Source organism: Filicampus tigris, chromosome 4 (genome assembly GCF_054856515.1).
Source record: "Filicampus tigris isolate MCC_2025a chromosome 4, RoL_Ftig_1.0, whole genome shotgun sequence".
Lineage (NCBI taxonomy): Eukaryota > Metazoa > Chordata > Actinopteri > Syngnathiformes > Syngnathidae > Filicampus > Filicampus tigris.
Genome location: NC_141220.1, coordinates 21,971,703 through 21,983,603, shown reverse-complemented (window position 1 = coordinate 21,983,603; position 11,901 = coordinate 21,971,703). Strand labels below are relative to the sequence as shown.

At 42.3% G+C, this 11,901-nt stretch overlaps 2 protein-coding genes and 1 long non-coding RNA gene across 5 annotated transcripts; 2 read left to right on the top strand and 1 right to left on the bottom strand.

Moving 5' to 3' along the window:
- LOC147148944 (ADP-ribosylation factor 4-like) lies at positions 1 to 4,571 on the top strand. The gene is made up of 6 exons (XM_086028098.1): positions 1 to 222; positions 747 to 827; positions 909 to 1,018; positions 2,232 to 2,303; positions 3,435 to 3,560; positions 3,649 to 4,571. Exons 1-6 carry the CDS (start codon positions 156 to 158, stop codon positions 3,730 to 3,732), a joined length of 540 nt encoding a protein of 179 aa, XP_085884224.1. The 5' UTR covers positions 1 to 155; the 3' UTR covers positions 3,733 to 4,571.
- Positions 4,572 to 5,626: 1,055 nt separating this feature from the next.
- On the bottom strand, positions 5,627 to 10,757 carry LOC147148943 (uncharacterized). Its single transcript, XR_015086604.1, has 3 exons — positions 10,059 to 10,757; positions 9,901 to 9,998; positions 5,627 to 6,064 (listed from the first exon to the last, which is right to left on the bottom strand). It is a non-coding gene; the product is annotated as an uncharacterized LOC147148943 (long non-coding RNA).
- Positions 5,713 to 11,430, top strand: LOC147148942 (protein tyrosine phosphatase domain-containing protein 1). 3 transcript variants are annotated; one of them, XM_086029132.1, is made up of 13 exons: positions 5,720 to 5,879; positions 6,012 to 6,148; positions 6,236 to 6,316; positions 6,398 to 6,516; positions 7,748 to 7,885; positions 7,963 to 8,234; positions 8,298 to 8,591; positions 9,453 to 9,656; positions 9,729 to 9,845; positions 9,912 to 10,013; positions 10,107 to 10,187; positions 10,627 to 10,737; positions 10,827 to 11,430. In XM_086029132.1, the coding sequence occupies exons 3-13, from the start codon at positions 6,258 to 6,260 to the stop codon at positions 10,947 to 10,949; spliced, it is 1,620 nt and encodes a 539-aa protein (XP_085885258.1). In that variant the 5' UTR covers positions 5,720 to 5,879; positions 6,012 to 6,148; positions 6,236 to 6,257; the 3' UTR covers positions 10,950 to 11,430. The 3 variants fall into 3 exon arrangements, with proteins under 3 accessions (XP_085885256.1, XP_085885258.1, XP_085885257.1); XM_086029131.1 differs by having other exon boundaries at positions 5,721 to 5,879; positions 5,951 to 6,148; XM_086029130.1 differs by having other exon boundaries at positions 5,713 to 6,148.
- The last annotated feature ends 471 nt before the right edge of the window (positions 11,431 to 11,901 follow it).

Here is an 11,901-nt window from a genome sequence, read left to right as displayed (position 1 = left end):
AAGGAGGAAAAGAATACGTCACACGTTCCACGTTGTCCCGGACGTGGCAGTTGGTCCGGACTCCAGAGTTTTGCGAGGAAGCAACTCGAGCAATTCCGACACGTTTGTCTCTGTTGAAGGGTATTCGCGAAGGAATCAAGCATCACCCAGCAGTCATGGGGCTGACCATATCTTCAATCTTTGGTCGACTTTTTGGAAAAAAACAAATGAGGATTTTAATGGGTGAGTGGAAGTGCTTGGTTAGCTTAGCCGCTCGCTAAAATAGTCGCTGAGGTCCTCTACCAGAATTTAGTTAGCAAAGGTTTACGTTCAGAAATGTATACAGGTGGCCGAATTAAAATATAAACCATGCGAGTTTACCGTAGTGTTGCAAAAAGTGACGGAGAAAAAAACCGAGTTGGTTTGTAAATTAATTAAGGTTGTTTTCAAAGGCCGTCTTGTCTTTCTCGAGGAAGTACAATAATTTGACGCATTCTTGATAATCCAACATTTTATTTAGGTTGTTAACCAACTTTTTTTTTTTACACTACCTGTCCAACTTTAGCTGTTTTCACCAACTGTCAGTCATTCGTTGTTCACGTCCTTCCAGATCTCTTCATTTTTGCACTTGAATAGCTTTCCTGTTATCTGAAGCCAACCGGCACGTTCTGCTAGTTTAGCTTTGTTCTGTTATGTAACAACTGACACGTTGTCGTCATCCAGCTGTCGTAACTTGTGTGTAATTTCACAACGTTTTGCCCATATAGTTGGTCTGGATGCTGCTGGAAAAACTACCATCCTGTACAAGCTGAAGCTTGGCGAAATCGTGACTACCATCCCAACTATAGGTAAAGACACCTTTAATAAGATGTTCTACTTGTTGCTCATTTTCTGCTAAGGTCTGTTGTTATTTTTCTGCTTGTGGTCAGGTTTCAATGTGGAGACGGTGGAGTACAAGAACATCAGTTTCACGGTGTGGGATGTGGGTGGCCAGGATAAGATCAGACCCCTGTGGCGACACTACTTCCAGAACACACAGGTATGAGGGATCCTGGTGGGCCAAAGTGAAATGGACAATCTCAGTAGCTGCCGGCATAACACACGCCTGTCCGTAGGGCTGGGTAATTAATCGAAATGTAATCGTCATTTTGATTTTGGCTTATCTTGATCTTAAAGACAGTGTAATTAAAGAAGACCGCTAAACATGCTGTGTGGTGTTTATGCAAGTCCCAGATGTTGTGAAAGTACCGTGAATGTACTAATGTTACCAGCACAGCAAGCATCTGACGTTATGTGATTTTGCCCTCCCTGCATGCTGATGTCATTGTAGTCTTGGTTTAGTTAAAGAAAATGTTTATTTTTGTCTCTTTTCAGTGCTGCAATTGTATTTAAAGCTGTCAATATAGAAATAGAAATATAGAAACATTGTTGTTTAGCCAAAACCAATTGTTACCTTAAAGTCCAGAATACATTCATTTCAGACAGGAAAGATGCTCTGACTTGAATTACAGTAATCCCTCGCCACTTTGCCGTTCCAGTTTTGCGGGTTTTCAAAACGTTTTCATCAAAAAATGAAAATGAAAATATTACAGCCTTATTGGTAGCCATATCGCGGAAAGACTCGTCCTTTCAAAGAGATGAGATGACTCGGAGGCTTTGTACATACCCACAAGCACTCATACAAGGTGTGTGATTGGTTGCAGGCGTGAAAGCACGAGTGAATTTATCCTGTTTAGGCGTAAGCTGATTGGCTGCGCTACATCGCAGCATCATGCAGCATCTCCTCTTGTTGTATCTCGCCAGTCTTGTAGACGTCTAATAAACGAACGGCACTTTAGAACAACGTTCTGGTAAACCAATAACGTTATTCAAATGTGCCGTTCAGTTAGTCAGAGTCGAGCCGGATAAGCGAGTAGTAAACAGGTGTATGTGAGCGGAGTGCGCTGAGCCACCTGACTATCACGAAGCGGTCAGCCCAACAAGGATGACGAAACATCAGCAAATAAAATGTTAGTGTTTGTTAAAGGTTGTCTTAAGACATCTTACTAGAATCCCACGTTGCATGTTATCCAATTCATTGTTGGTGTTGCTGTGAAAAGCGAAAGTTAAACCATGATTACTTCTGATTACAATACTTCACATTTTTACACAAGAGAACTCTTATCATATACTTAACAAAAACATACATGTCAAATCTGAGTTTTCACTGAGTCATATACAAAGTTGTCATCAATGTTGCTTTTCTCTTGCAGGGCCTCATTTTTGTCGTGGACAGCAATGACGAAGACAGAGCGGGTGAGGCTGCACAGGAGCTTACGAAGATGGTGCGTATTATTGGTGCTTAGAAACATCCCAGAATGCTGGTAATACCTCTCTGTGTCTGTGACTGTCAAAATGAAGCATTATCTTTGTATTGAATTTTTACATATTCCATAAGTAGTGATGGGTACCTGCTGATTTTTTTTAAAGTGCAGTATCGATAAGATAGCGGTACTGTTAACGCTCTTGGAAAAATTACTCAATAATTTTCGATTGATTTAGGCTATATGAATGTCACTTTGTACTTTCTGCCTCTGATGTCATTTGTAACGTAGCGCACACCCTCCCCTTGCGCTGGAGAGCAAACTGCGAGCCGGGGGAGCCCTCTGTCTGAGCGCCAGCTACTTGCTGAGAAGGAAGGGGGGAAAAAAGGATTAGCAGTTATTCAAACCTTGACTTTTTAAAACATTGGTAAATCGTCAAACCGGTTATCAGCCCATCCCTAGTCCAGCCCACAAAAAAAAAAAACCTGGCCTTTCATTCTTGAAGGAACATAATTCCACAAAGCTGCGGCAGTCAAGGAAAGGTTACATTTTATGACCCTTATCGGTCAGTTCAAGTGTCCAGAACAGTTAATAGATTTGCTTTCAAGCTATTTTCAACACTTTAGATTTGTTTCAAATAAATAAACAGAGCTGGGTATCGTCTGTCTATCGTCTATTTTCGGCCGACCCACGTGGCCCCAGTCCGTCCTTCGTCGGCGTCAAGAACACAAACGTCTCGCCACACGCAGGTGCCGCTCTAGCAGACACGCCGCCAAAGAAAAAAAATGTCAAATAAACCAGACACAGCGTGGTGATTTCGTGAAATAAAAACAAAATGGGGCACATCGTTGCATCTGTGGGACCGAAAGGTATACGCCACAGTTGTTATTTGACTGCGTGCCAGTAGTGGGGCACTTATGTGTGACGCGGTGCCGGTAAAGTCTGTTCTCGATGCCGTTTGGCTGACTCAGACCGACCGGGCTGGCCTGAAATATAGACAGGAACTTATAGACGAATGAATGACCAGCTCTGTAAATAAATAAAAATAAAACAGACCACATGCGGACTGTCGATTATTGCTTTGTGGAAAAAATATGAAATTGACAATATTTGGACACACGCCATTCAAGTCTTTGGTGTATGTGCTTCCAGTTGGACGAGCAGGAATTGAAAGATGCCGTGTTGCTGGTGTTTGCCAACAAACAAGACCTCCCCAATGCCCTGACAATCAGCAAGCTCACAGAAATACTGGGTCTCAACAAGCTGCGGAACAAACAGGTAAGTCACCCAGGAACGCCAACATTGTAAGAAAAGTGTCGACAAGTTGCCTACGCTCACATGTCATATCCTCGCCTGCTTTTTGCAGTGGCATATTCAGGCGACCTGCGCCACCCAGGGCACCGGCTTGTACGAAGGACTTGAGTGGCTTTCCGCGGAGCTGTCGAAGTAACTCGGGTCAGCCGGGCAGATGAAAGTGTGAATTTTCATTTTCACACGGACATTCAACGTTTGTTCCCGAAGCTGCAGGTGGCAAACGTTTTTTTTTTGTTTGTTTTGTTTTGTTTTGTTTGTTTTTCGACAGGGGAAGTGTAGGGTGGGGCGGGGTTGTCTTATTTACTTTCATTCCCATTGTATGACCAACAACTATGAGAGTCATTATCAAAATGATGCAGTTTGACCACTTTAGTAATTCCAGTCGGGTCGTGTTAGTTTGGGTTTTGTGACGTTGTAGTCAACAGATATGGACCTGGATTGCAGTGATGTCTTTGAAGTGTTCTTCCACCACATTGCCTCACGGTGAATGGATCCAAAAAGGAACATTGTGCCTTACAGACTCTTAATTTCATGTTTAATGCTCATGCCCTCACAAGATGCTTTTGTGACTTAAAAAAGGCAAAAGACTTTTTTTGTACTGTTTTTCTGTGGGTGCGGCTAGATAAATCAACCCAAAGTCTGCACTTGCATCCGTCAATACCTACAAAATTGTCAGATCTAACAGTTGTTGAACAGCAGAAAATGATTCATTGTGTATTCATTGCTAAAATTGTTTTCATTACATAAGTGTAATTTTTGTTTTGCTTGCAATGTTTGCTAGCATTGCTAGGACTTAATATTTAGTATCGTACTATACGCCTGCATACTTCATTGTTTACTCCATCTTGGAAAAACAATTAGCGGAGTGAACACTCCGGCATATGCTTGTAGACCCTAAAATTTGTGATTGTTTATAACATAAATTTGCTTTAAAGTGTTTTACAAATGGGTTCACAATAAAGATTTTAAAACATATATTTTGATTATCTTGTCAACCAATTATTTTCCAAGAAATCTGCCTTTAATGAGAGCCAACCCGTGATAATGCTAATTTTTGATTGACGGTATTACAAATGGGTTAGTTTCGTATAACCAACACATCCCACTGGGAGTTTTCTAATGCTGTTATCAAATTAGAACATTTGGCAGTATCAAATCAAACCACAGTCAGTCTAATGTGTGCCATTACAGTGCCTTGCGAGTATTAGTGTATCATGAATTTGAACAAAATGTATACAATATTTTAAACTTTTTTTTGTGTTTTTTTTTAACAAACTGACAAGTACAATGTGAACATATTCACCATAGTTAAAATGTTGTAGAACCACCTGTTGCTGCAATTACGGCTACAAGTCTTTTAGAGTATGTCTCTATTAGTTTAACTTATTTTTGCCCATTATTACTTGCAAAACAGCTCCAGCTCAGGTAGATTGGATAGAGAGTGTTTGAGAACAGCAGTTTTCAGATCTTTCCACAGATTGTCAATTGGATTCAGGTCTGTACTTTGACTTGGCCATTCTACCCATGAACTGTTCCATTGTAGATTTTGCTATATGTTTAAGTTCATTGTCTTGTTGGAAGCTAAACCTCTGTCCCAGTCTCAGGTCTTTTGCAGCCTCAAACAAGTTTTCTTCGGAAATTGCCCTGTATTTGGGCAGATGGTGTTTTCAGGGCGATGTGCATTGTGCAGTGTTACATTTATGCCAAACATATTTTGCATTGAGCCCCAAAAGTTAAATTTATGAAAATAGGACCAGTTGAGTCAGTTGGCTGCACTGAGAGAAAGGGGTGAATAATGTCGCACATCCTTCTTCTGATTTTTTATTTGTATAAAAATATCATGTAAATTCAGTCCCGCTTCATGTGTCCAACTTGGTGTTGGTTCTTCACAAAAAAAAAAAATCCAAGTTTATATATTTGGTTGAAACCTGAACTGTGGTAAAAGGTCAAAAAGTTCAAGGCAGGCTAATGCTTTCGAAAGGTACTGTAAATTGCAATACACTAAACTAAATGAGGATTTTTTGGGGCAATTAGGACATGGACACACAGTGTTTACAAGTGTATGCACAAGCATTATTTAATTGGTCTAATACATTTATGACAGCTAATCTGGCTTAGCAAAAATGGGTCACGCTGCGTCCGCCTGTCAGCAAGCAGCCGAATGGGTCAGCATTGAACAGCACGTTGATTCTGCTTTACTTTCTTGTACTTTTACACACTTGGACTAAATACGATTAATGGGAATTATAGCGACTCTGTCCGACATATTTCCAAACGTAAGCGGTGAGTGAACTTGACTAACCAGACCCTCAGACATTTGTGTAGTACAGGCTGATGTTGGGTGGGGGTGTTAGACCTCCTCCCTGGTGTAGGATGCAGACCCATGTTCCAGTTCCGCGACCCGCTTACTCCCAGGCCCGAGAGAACCTGGTAAAGGCGATCCCGCCCAAGCTGCTGTGTCTGCTGGCCTGTGGAGGAGTGGACTGTCGTTATGAAGGACCCGAGTGTTGGAAAACAAACCAGCAAGTCATCAGAGGCATTTTCTCATCATGGTAGGACTAAATGAATGTCTTTGTAACAATCAGGAACATGAGGCATTTGGTTATTTATGATTGATGAACTCTCACCTGAAATTCTAGGGTGACCGATGACATTATCGCCATGGCACGACCATCCAAAAGCTTGATTGACAAGTTTAACATCATTGAGCAATTCAAGCGGTATTGCCTTGAGTTTATGTCTAAAGTATACAACAGATGTGGGTGGTGGCATTGTGTTCTCATATGTGGCTTCTTCCCTAGATTAAACATCAGATCCATCATAAACATGCAACTGCCAGGCGAGCACGCTCACTGTGGACCCCCACTGGACCCCAAGAGTGGCTTCACGTACTCGCCGCAGACCTTCATGGAGAATGACAGTGAGATACTGTATAACGGGGGTCTCAAACTCATTTGCAGCCTGTAGGATATTTCACGGCCCACTACTTGACATCAAAGTTGAATATTATTGCGGCCCTCACATTTTTTGTCATGTTGTTGTTGCCCTGGGCGTTTTGTGTTTTTATGTTTGTTTTTTCATCACGAATCGGCTACCTTAGCTCAGGCTCACGGCAGCTTTCAGCAAAATGTAATTCTGAAGTGACACCAGAACCTGCCATGAAGAGAAATGTTGGTGATAAGATCAGCCAATTTCTTGAAAAACAGGAGACATGTTTTTTTGTCTTGAATGCAGTGCACAAAGTTACGCTGTTCAAGAAATCAGACGCCATCACTCAACTAGACGTGCTAAGCCGTATACGAAGCACCAGGGAGATAACAGAGAGGACCAGGTCACCAATCTTGTTCACGTTCTGAAGAACTACTAATATTCTTAACTTTTATTAATAAAATTTGAGAAGATTGGATTAGTTATCCTTTTTTTTGAATACTCGAACCCTTTTTGTGGAATACTTGATGTGGCCCAGACACACCCTGACTATCTCCAGCAGCCCCCACGTAATTTTACTTTTAAGACTACTGCTGTGTAGTATACCCTGAGGTCCATTACCCACCACCAAATAGTATGTACTGTACATGATGTAGGTACTATACTGTAAGAAGTATGTTGTAGAAAGTCAAAACACTTGATTGTGTAAAGAACCAATAAGAGCCACTACCAAAGCTATATCCAAAAAGACAACCGACACAGTTTATCCTGTTCAGAGTTGCATATGAGCTTGATCGATATTCCAGATGACTTTGGGCAAAAGGCATAGTTGGAGCCTATTCTAGATGATTTAGAGCAAGGAGAGGTGGGAACGCCTACAACAGATTGCCTGTCAATCACAGCGCTAACACATTTTGAGACAGACAACCATTCTACAACTATATCTCCTCATGGCAATTGTCAGTGTTAAGGACAATTTTATGCTTTCAACTTTGTGGAAACAAAATTTTCCCAGACACATTTCAAAATCTTACCAAGAGTGCAGACTAGTAGAGTTCCAAGCGAGCAACACATTTTCATCCATTTGTAATTCCAGGAGTGGATTTTGTACTGCTGCTGGACTGGATCTCATTGGTTACCAAGTGTTGAGATACCAACGAGTGCATTTCTCTCAACAATCCAAAAGATCCAAAGGATTTTATGTGCATGTGTTCAATTTGCAGTTTACTTTTACAACTTTGGGATGCCAGACTTCTGCGTGTCATCCCTGGTCAACATAATAGATGGGGTCAAGGTGCTGGCCTTCGCAGTGGGGGAAGGCAGGGTTGCTGTGCACTGCCACGCAGGCCTCGGCAGAACAGGTTTGGGCTCCATCAGTCGTATCCCAGCAAGCATGACAGCAAGCAATACACAACGTTGTACTGTGACTGCTCCAAAGGTGTCCTGATTGCCTGCTACTTAATCTACACTTTGCGCATCAGTCCCAGCGAGGCTGTGCATTATGTCCGCATCAAGAGGCCACGTTCCATCCAAACTCGAGCACAGATCAGCCAGGTGTTCGACTTCGCTCGGCTGCTCGGCACGCAGCTGGTTCAGTACCCAGACCTCAGCCTGCGACACGGATCCCCCGTCACCCTGCAGCACCACCTCAACCGCCAGGCGCTTCTGCTGCACGGCCATGAGGCCCGCACGCTCAGATACATACCCAAGGTCAGAACTTGATTGTCGACCGCGTCACTAATTGTACTGATCCCTCACTTGCCATCGCATCAGGTGGTGTACCTCTTGTGTGTGCACCTCTCCTGCTTGTCGATGGGGCTACCCGCTGCTCCGGAGATAAACGCTGAACTGGAGAAGAGGTCAGCTTTGAGGATTCTGACCAGAGTAGTGAGGGAGACCCTGGTGTCCAAACAGTTCCTGCCCTTGTTGAGGGAACATCACAACATTGAACGGGTGGCCTCGGGCTCCGTGTCCTCCTGGGATGAGCATCTAGGATTCATGGAGAGGAAGAGGGACTTGCTTCTGAACAAGCGCAGCTACAGTGACTCTGACCTCTACAAGATGGCGGTAAATGAGGCGGAATTTCACACACTCAGAAATACAGAGTCCAGATCACCATCTTGTCAAGGGGGAGACTTCTTAAGATTAAAAACAAGTGGTTTGTGTTTCCTTTGTGTTTTTTTGCATCCACCACAACTGGCAAAGAGGAAAATGTTCGGGAAATAGAGCTAATCAGAGGCTGGCATTCTGTCAGACTGATAGACCAGTCCGTCACTGAAGGACGCCTCTTGTGCTGACGTGTGATTGACGGAACTCTTTAAAAATGTAACGGACCTCTGATGGAAGTGGATTTTCATCCCTCAGAGTAATCATCAGTAACCGGGTCAAGTACCGACGGACCTTTCAGTCTGTAACTGACTGGGGAGGGAAGGACTGACCGACGGACTGACTGACTGATTGACTGACTGACAGACCAACTGACGATTACAGGTCGGTTCAGCTTGAAAAAATGACGTACTGGCAGATGACGTATGGGTACCCAGGTCGCTGCCCGAGGACAAATGACGGACCAGCAACATTTAGTAAAATGCCCACCTCTGGAACTAATGCATGCAATGTCAGACACTGCTACATAAATCTCTTTCCTGATTGCTTGTTTCAATATGGCATTGTCAACAATAATTAAGAACTGTACACTTAAGCTGGTTGACACTTTCATCGTTTACATTACAGGGGTCTTCAGTTTACGACGTTCCCGTCAATGTTGATGGTTAATATTGTCAACATTGTCTGGACAGTAAATATGATGGCTATTGGTTATCCTCTGGAACACATTAGTTCCATTTCCATCATTTCTTATGAGAAAAATGAAATGTAAATCTGACCAAATAAGAATCTGTTGTCATTCCATTGTCTGTTGTCCTACAGGATCTGGAGATGAGTCCCTGGTGTGCATGGGATGTGATAGGACCTGAACTGAGACCACTTAGCTCCAAGACTGCCCCACTTTCACCCCACCTGATCACCAAGGACCACTCTCATGTGCGCAATATGCAGCCAAGCAGAAACTCTGCTAGGAAGTTAAAGTGTACAGTCAAAAAGGCTCAATCCAAGTACAGCTCCAACATTGAGGTAAAAGAAACCGACTATTTGAGATGACAAAATGTGTGATGAATGCCCTGACTAATGATTATTCCTCAATAGTTGTGCAGGAGCACACATCACGTGTGCCCAACTTCAGCGGCTCGTGCCATTGCTAAGGCAATGGCTGACCAAGGTCCACCGGAAGAAACCATTCTCCAGCGATCGTCTCTTCTACAGGTAAAAATCCCACATTGGTACATTTTTATACACTATTCCAAAGTCAATCACTCACCCTCCTAACAGGAGGAGCTGAACAGCAGTGAATGTGGCTGGGCTCTTTTGGTGACAGAGACGGATGTTCAGGTTCTCACGTGTCTGCTGTGGACCTGGCTGGAGAAGCTCAAAGTCAGTCATTGGACTTCGTCAAAACACAATCGTGTCAATACTTACAATTCATCCAATCCAATACTCCAACATATTTGATCCATCTTTACACAGGAGCCTGTTCTTGGTGCCGAGGATATAGTAAGGTTAAGTTGTGTCGGATGCAACAGGAAGCCTCTTAGTGTGCTCAAAAAGGTAAGGTACCCAAACATCTTGATATTCCTTTGTATCCGTGTTAAAGCTAAGTCAAGTGTCTTAATCATATGTATGGGCAAACTTGCTACTAATATACTGATTCTTTTGTCTCTTCAAAAGCTGTAGCTCAAAAGATTGGTTCTATTTTTGGGTCAATAGCGATGGAGACCGATTCGAGAGGCGAGAGCTCCCAGTTCTGAAATATTGCCATTCTTCATGCAAAACAGAGAACCAGTGTAGCGATCGTAGCACTTATAAAGAATTCAATCATGTCGAGCCATTGCGTTTAAGGGGCCTAATGGAGCACTTTTGCTGTCTTTCTTGGATATGGTGGTTATGATTGTTATGGTTATCTTCACTCCCTCTACTTGTAATAAATGCGGTATCAATCAGCAATTTCAGTGACAAAGAGTTACTTGTATTCGTAATGTCCTTTCAGTCACAGAGGCACACCATCTATTGTCTGTTGAGCTGTGTCAACACGGTGACCAGCCTGTGTCCACACAGAGAAGATGCCGTGCTGCAGCGACTGATTCGAGCACTGACAAAGGTAAGGGCATAAACGGTGCGTTTGCGCTGCTCTTCTTCCTCGATGAGGAAAGCATAACAACATAGATATTTGCCTTTTTGACTCAACAGCGGCCTCAAGAGGACATGGGAAGCCTTGCAAGTTTAATAAATCTAATGAGTGCCCATTTGAGGGAGACCTTTCACAACAACAGTTACATCCGGAGGGCCTGCAGCTGGGATGCTACACTCTGACCAGTTATTTTCAAACATTCCGACATATGATTTTTTGGGGATATGAATGGGCCAGTGAACTAAAAAGAGTTTTAGTTCACAAAAGGGCATGCTCAGTTACTGACATACTTGCTGTTTTTAATTTGATTGTAATATATCTGTGGCCTAGAATTGTTTTTCATAAAAATATTTACTGGAAATATGACTAAACTACATGTGCTTGCATAGATTAGTGATAGACTACAGTTGGTTACAATTTATGTACAAATTCTGATTAGGACGCTACTGTAGGAATGGAATTCTGCTGGTAACTGAGGACTCCCTTCAATTCTTTTTTAAAAATTTTGATTATTGTAGAACAGCAATAAAACAGGAGATGGTTGGATAACTCATGTCATCCAGTAAAGTGTGAACTCAGTTTTGGCATGTTGGTGTTCAATGCATGATGGATCATTGTCACATTTTTGAGCCATTACAGTAGACTTAAACAATTCACACTGAACCAAGTGAGATCTTATTTTAGTGTTGTGACGTTCGTGAACTTTTGGGGTGAACGATGGGAATAGATTTGCAGCCGTGAGAGCCATTCTGTTGTTTTTTTTAGCCAATTTGGTGTTGTATTTGGTAACATTTAAGCAATCTGGTTAAATGCACAAACTATCCATCTAAGGTACAGCTGTAGAAAATAACACTTCTCCAAAGCTTGGGGGTGGAATTTATTTGTGTATGTTGTGATAACTTGACTCGTGCAGCATGAAAAAGTCCTGGAAATTTTCTAGAAAAGTCCGAGAAAATAATTTCAAGAAAAGAGTGGGAACCCCGATAAAGTCGGCCTATTGTATTTCAAAATACATTGTTGCTATGTCAAAAGTGACCCATTTGTGTTAAACAACTGACCAACCAAAGGAATACTATTAGAAAGCTACAGAGGGTAAAATAAGAATTTGTTTCTGTATATAATTTATTATTCTAT

Excerpts from the sequence above, each read along its gene's own strand:
- LOC147148944 (XM_086028098.1), top strand. The coding sequence starts at position 156 with ATGGGGCTGACCATATCTTCAATCTTTGGTCGACTTTTTGGAAAAAAA. Across the intron at positions 223-746 it reads ACAAATGAGGATTTTAATGG|TTGGTCTGGATGCTGCTGGA; the intron begins GTGAGTGGAAGT and ends TTGCCCATATAG. Across the intron at positions 1,019-2,231 it reads ACTACTTCCAGAACACACAG|GGCCTCATTTTTGTCGTGGA; the intron begins GTATGAGGGATC and ends TTTCTCTTGCAG.
- LOC147148942 (XM_086029130.1), top strand. The coding sequence starts at position 5,931 with ATGTTGGGTGGGGGTGTTAGACCTCCTCCCTGGTGTAGGATGCAGACC. Across the intron at positions 8,592-9,452 it reads CTGACCTCTACAAGATGGCG|GATCTGGAGATGAGTCCCTG; the intron begins GTAAATGAGGCG and ends GTTGTCCTACAG. Across the intron at positions 10,188-10,626 it reads CTCTTAGTGTGCTCAAAAAG|TCACAGAGGCACACCATCTA; the intron begins GTAAGGTACCCA and ends ATGTCCTTTCAG.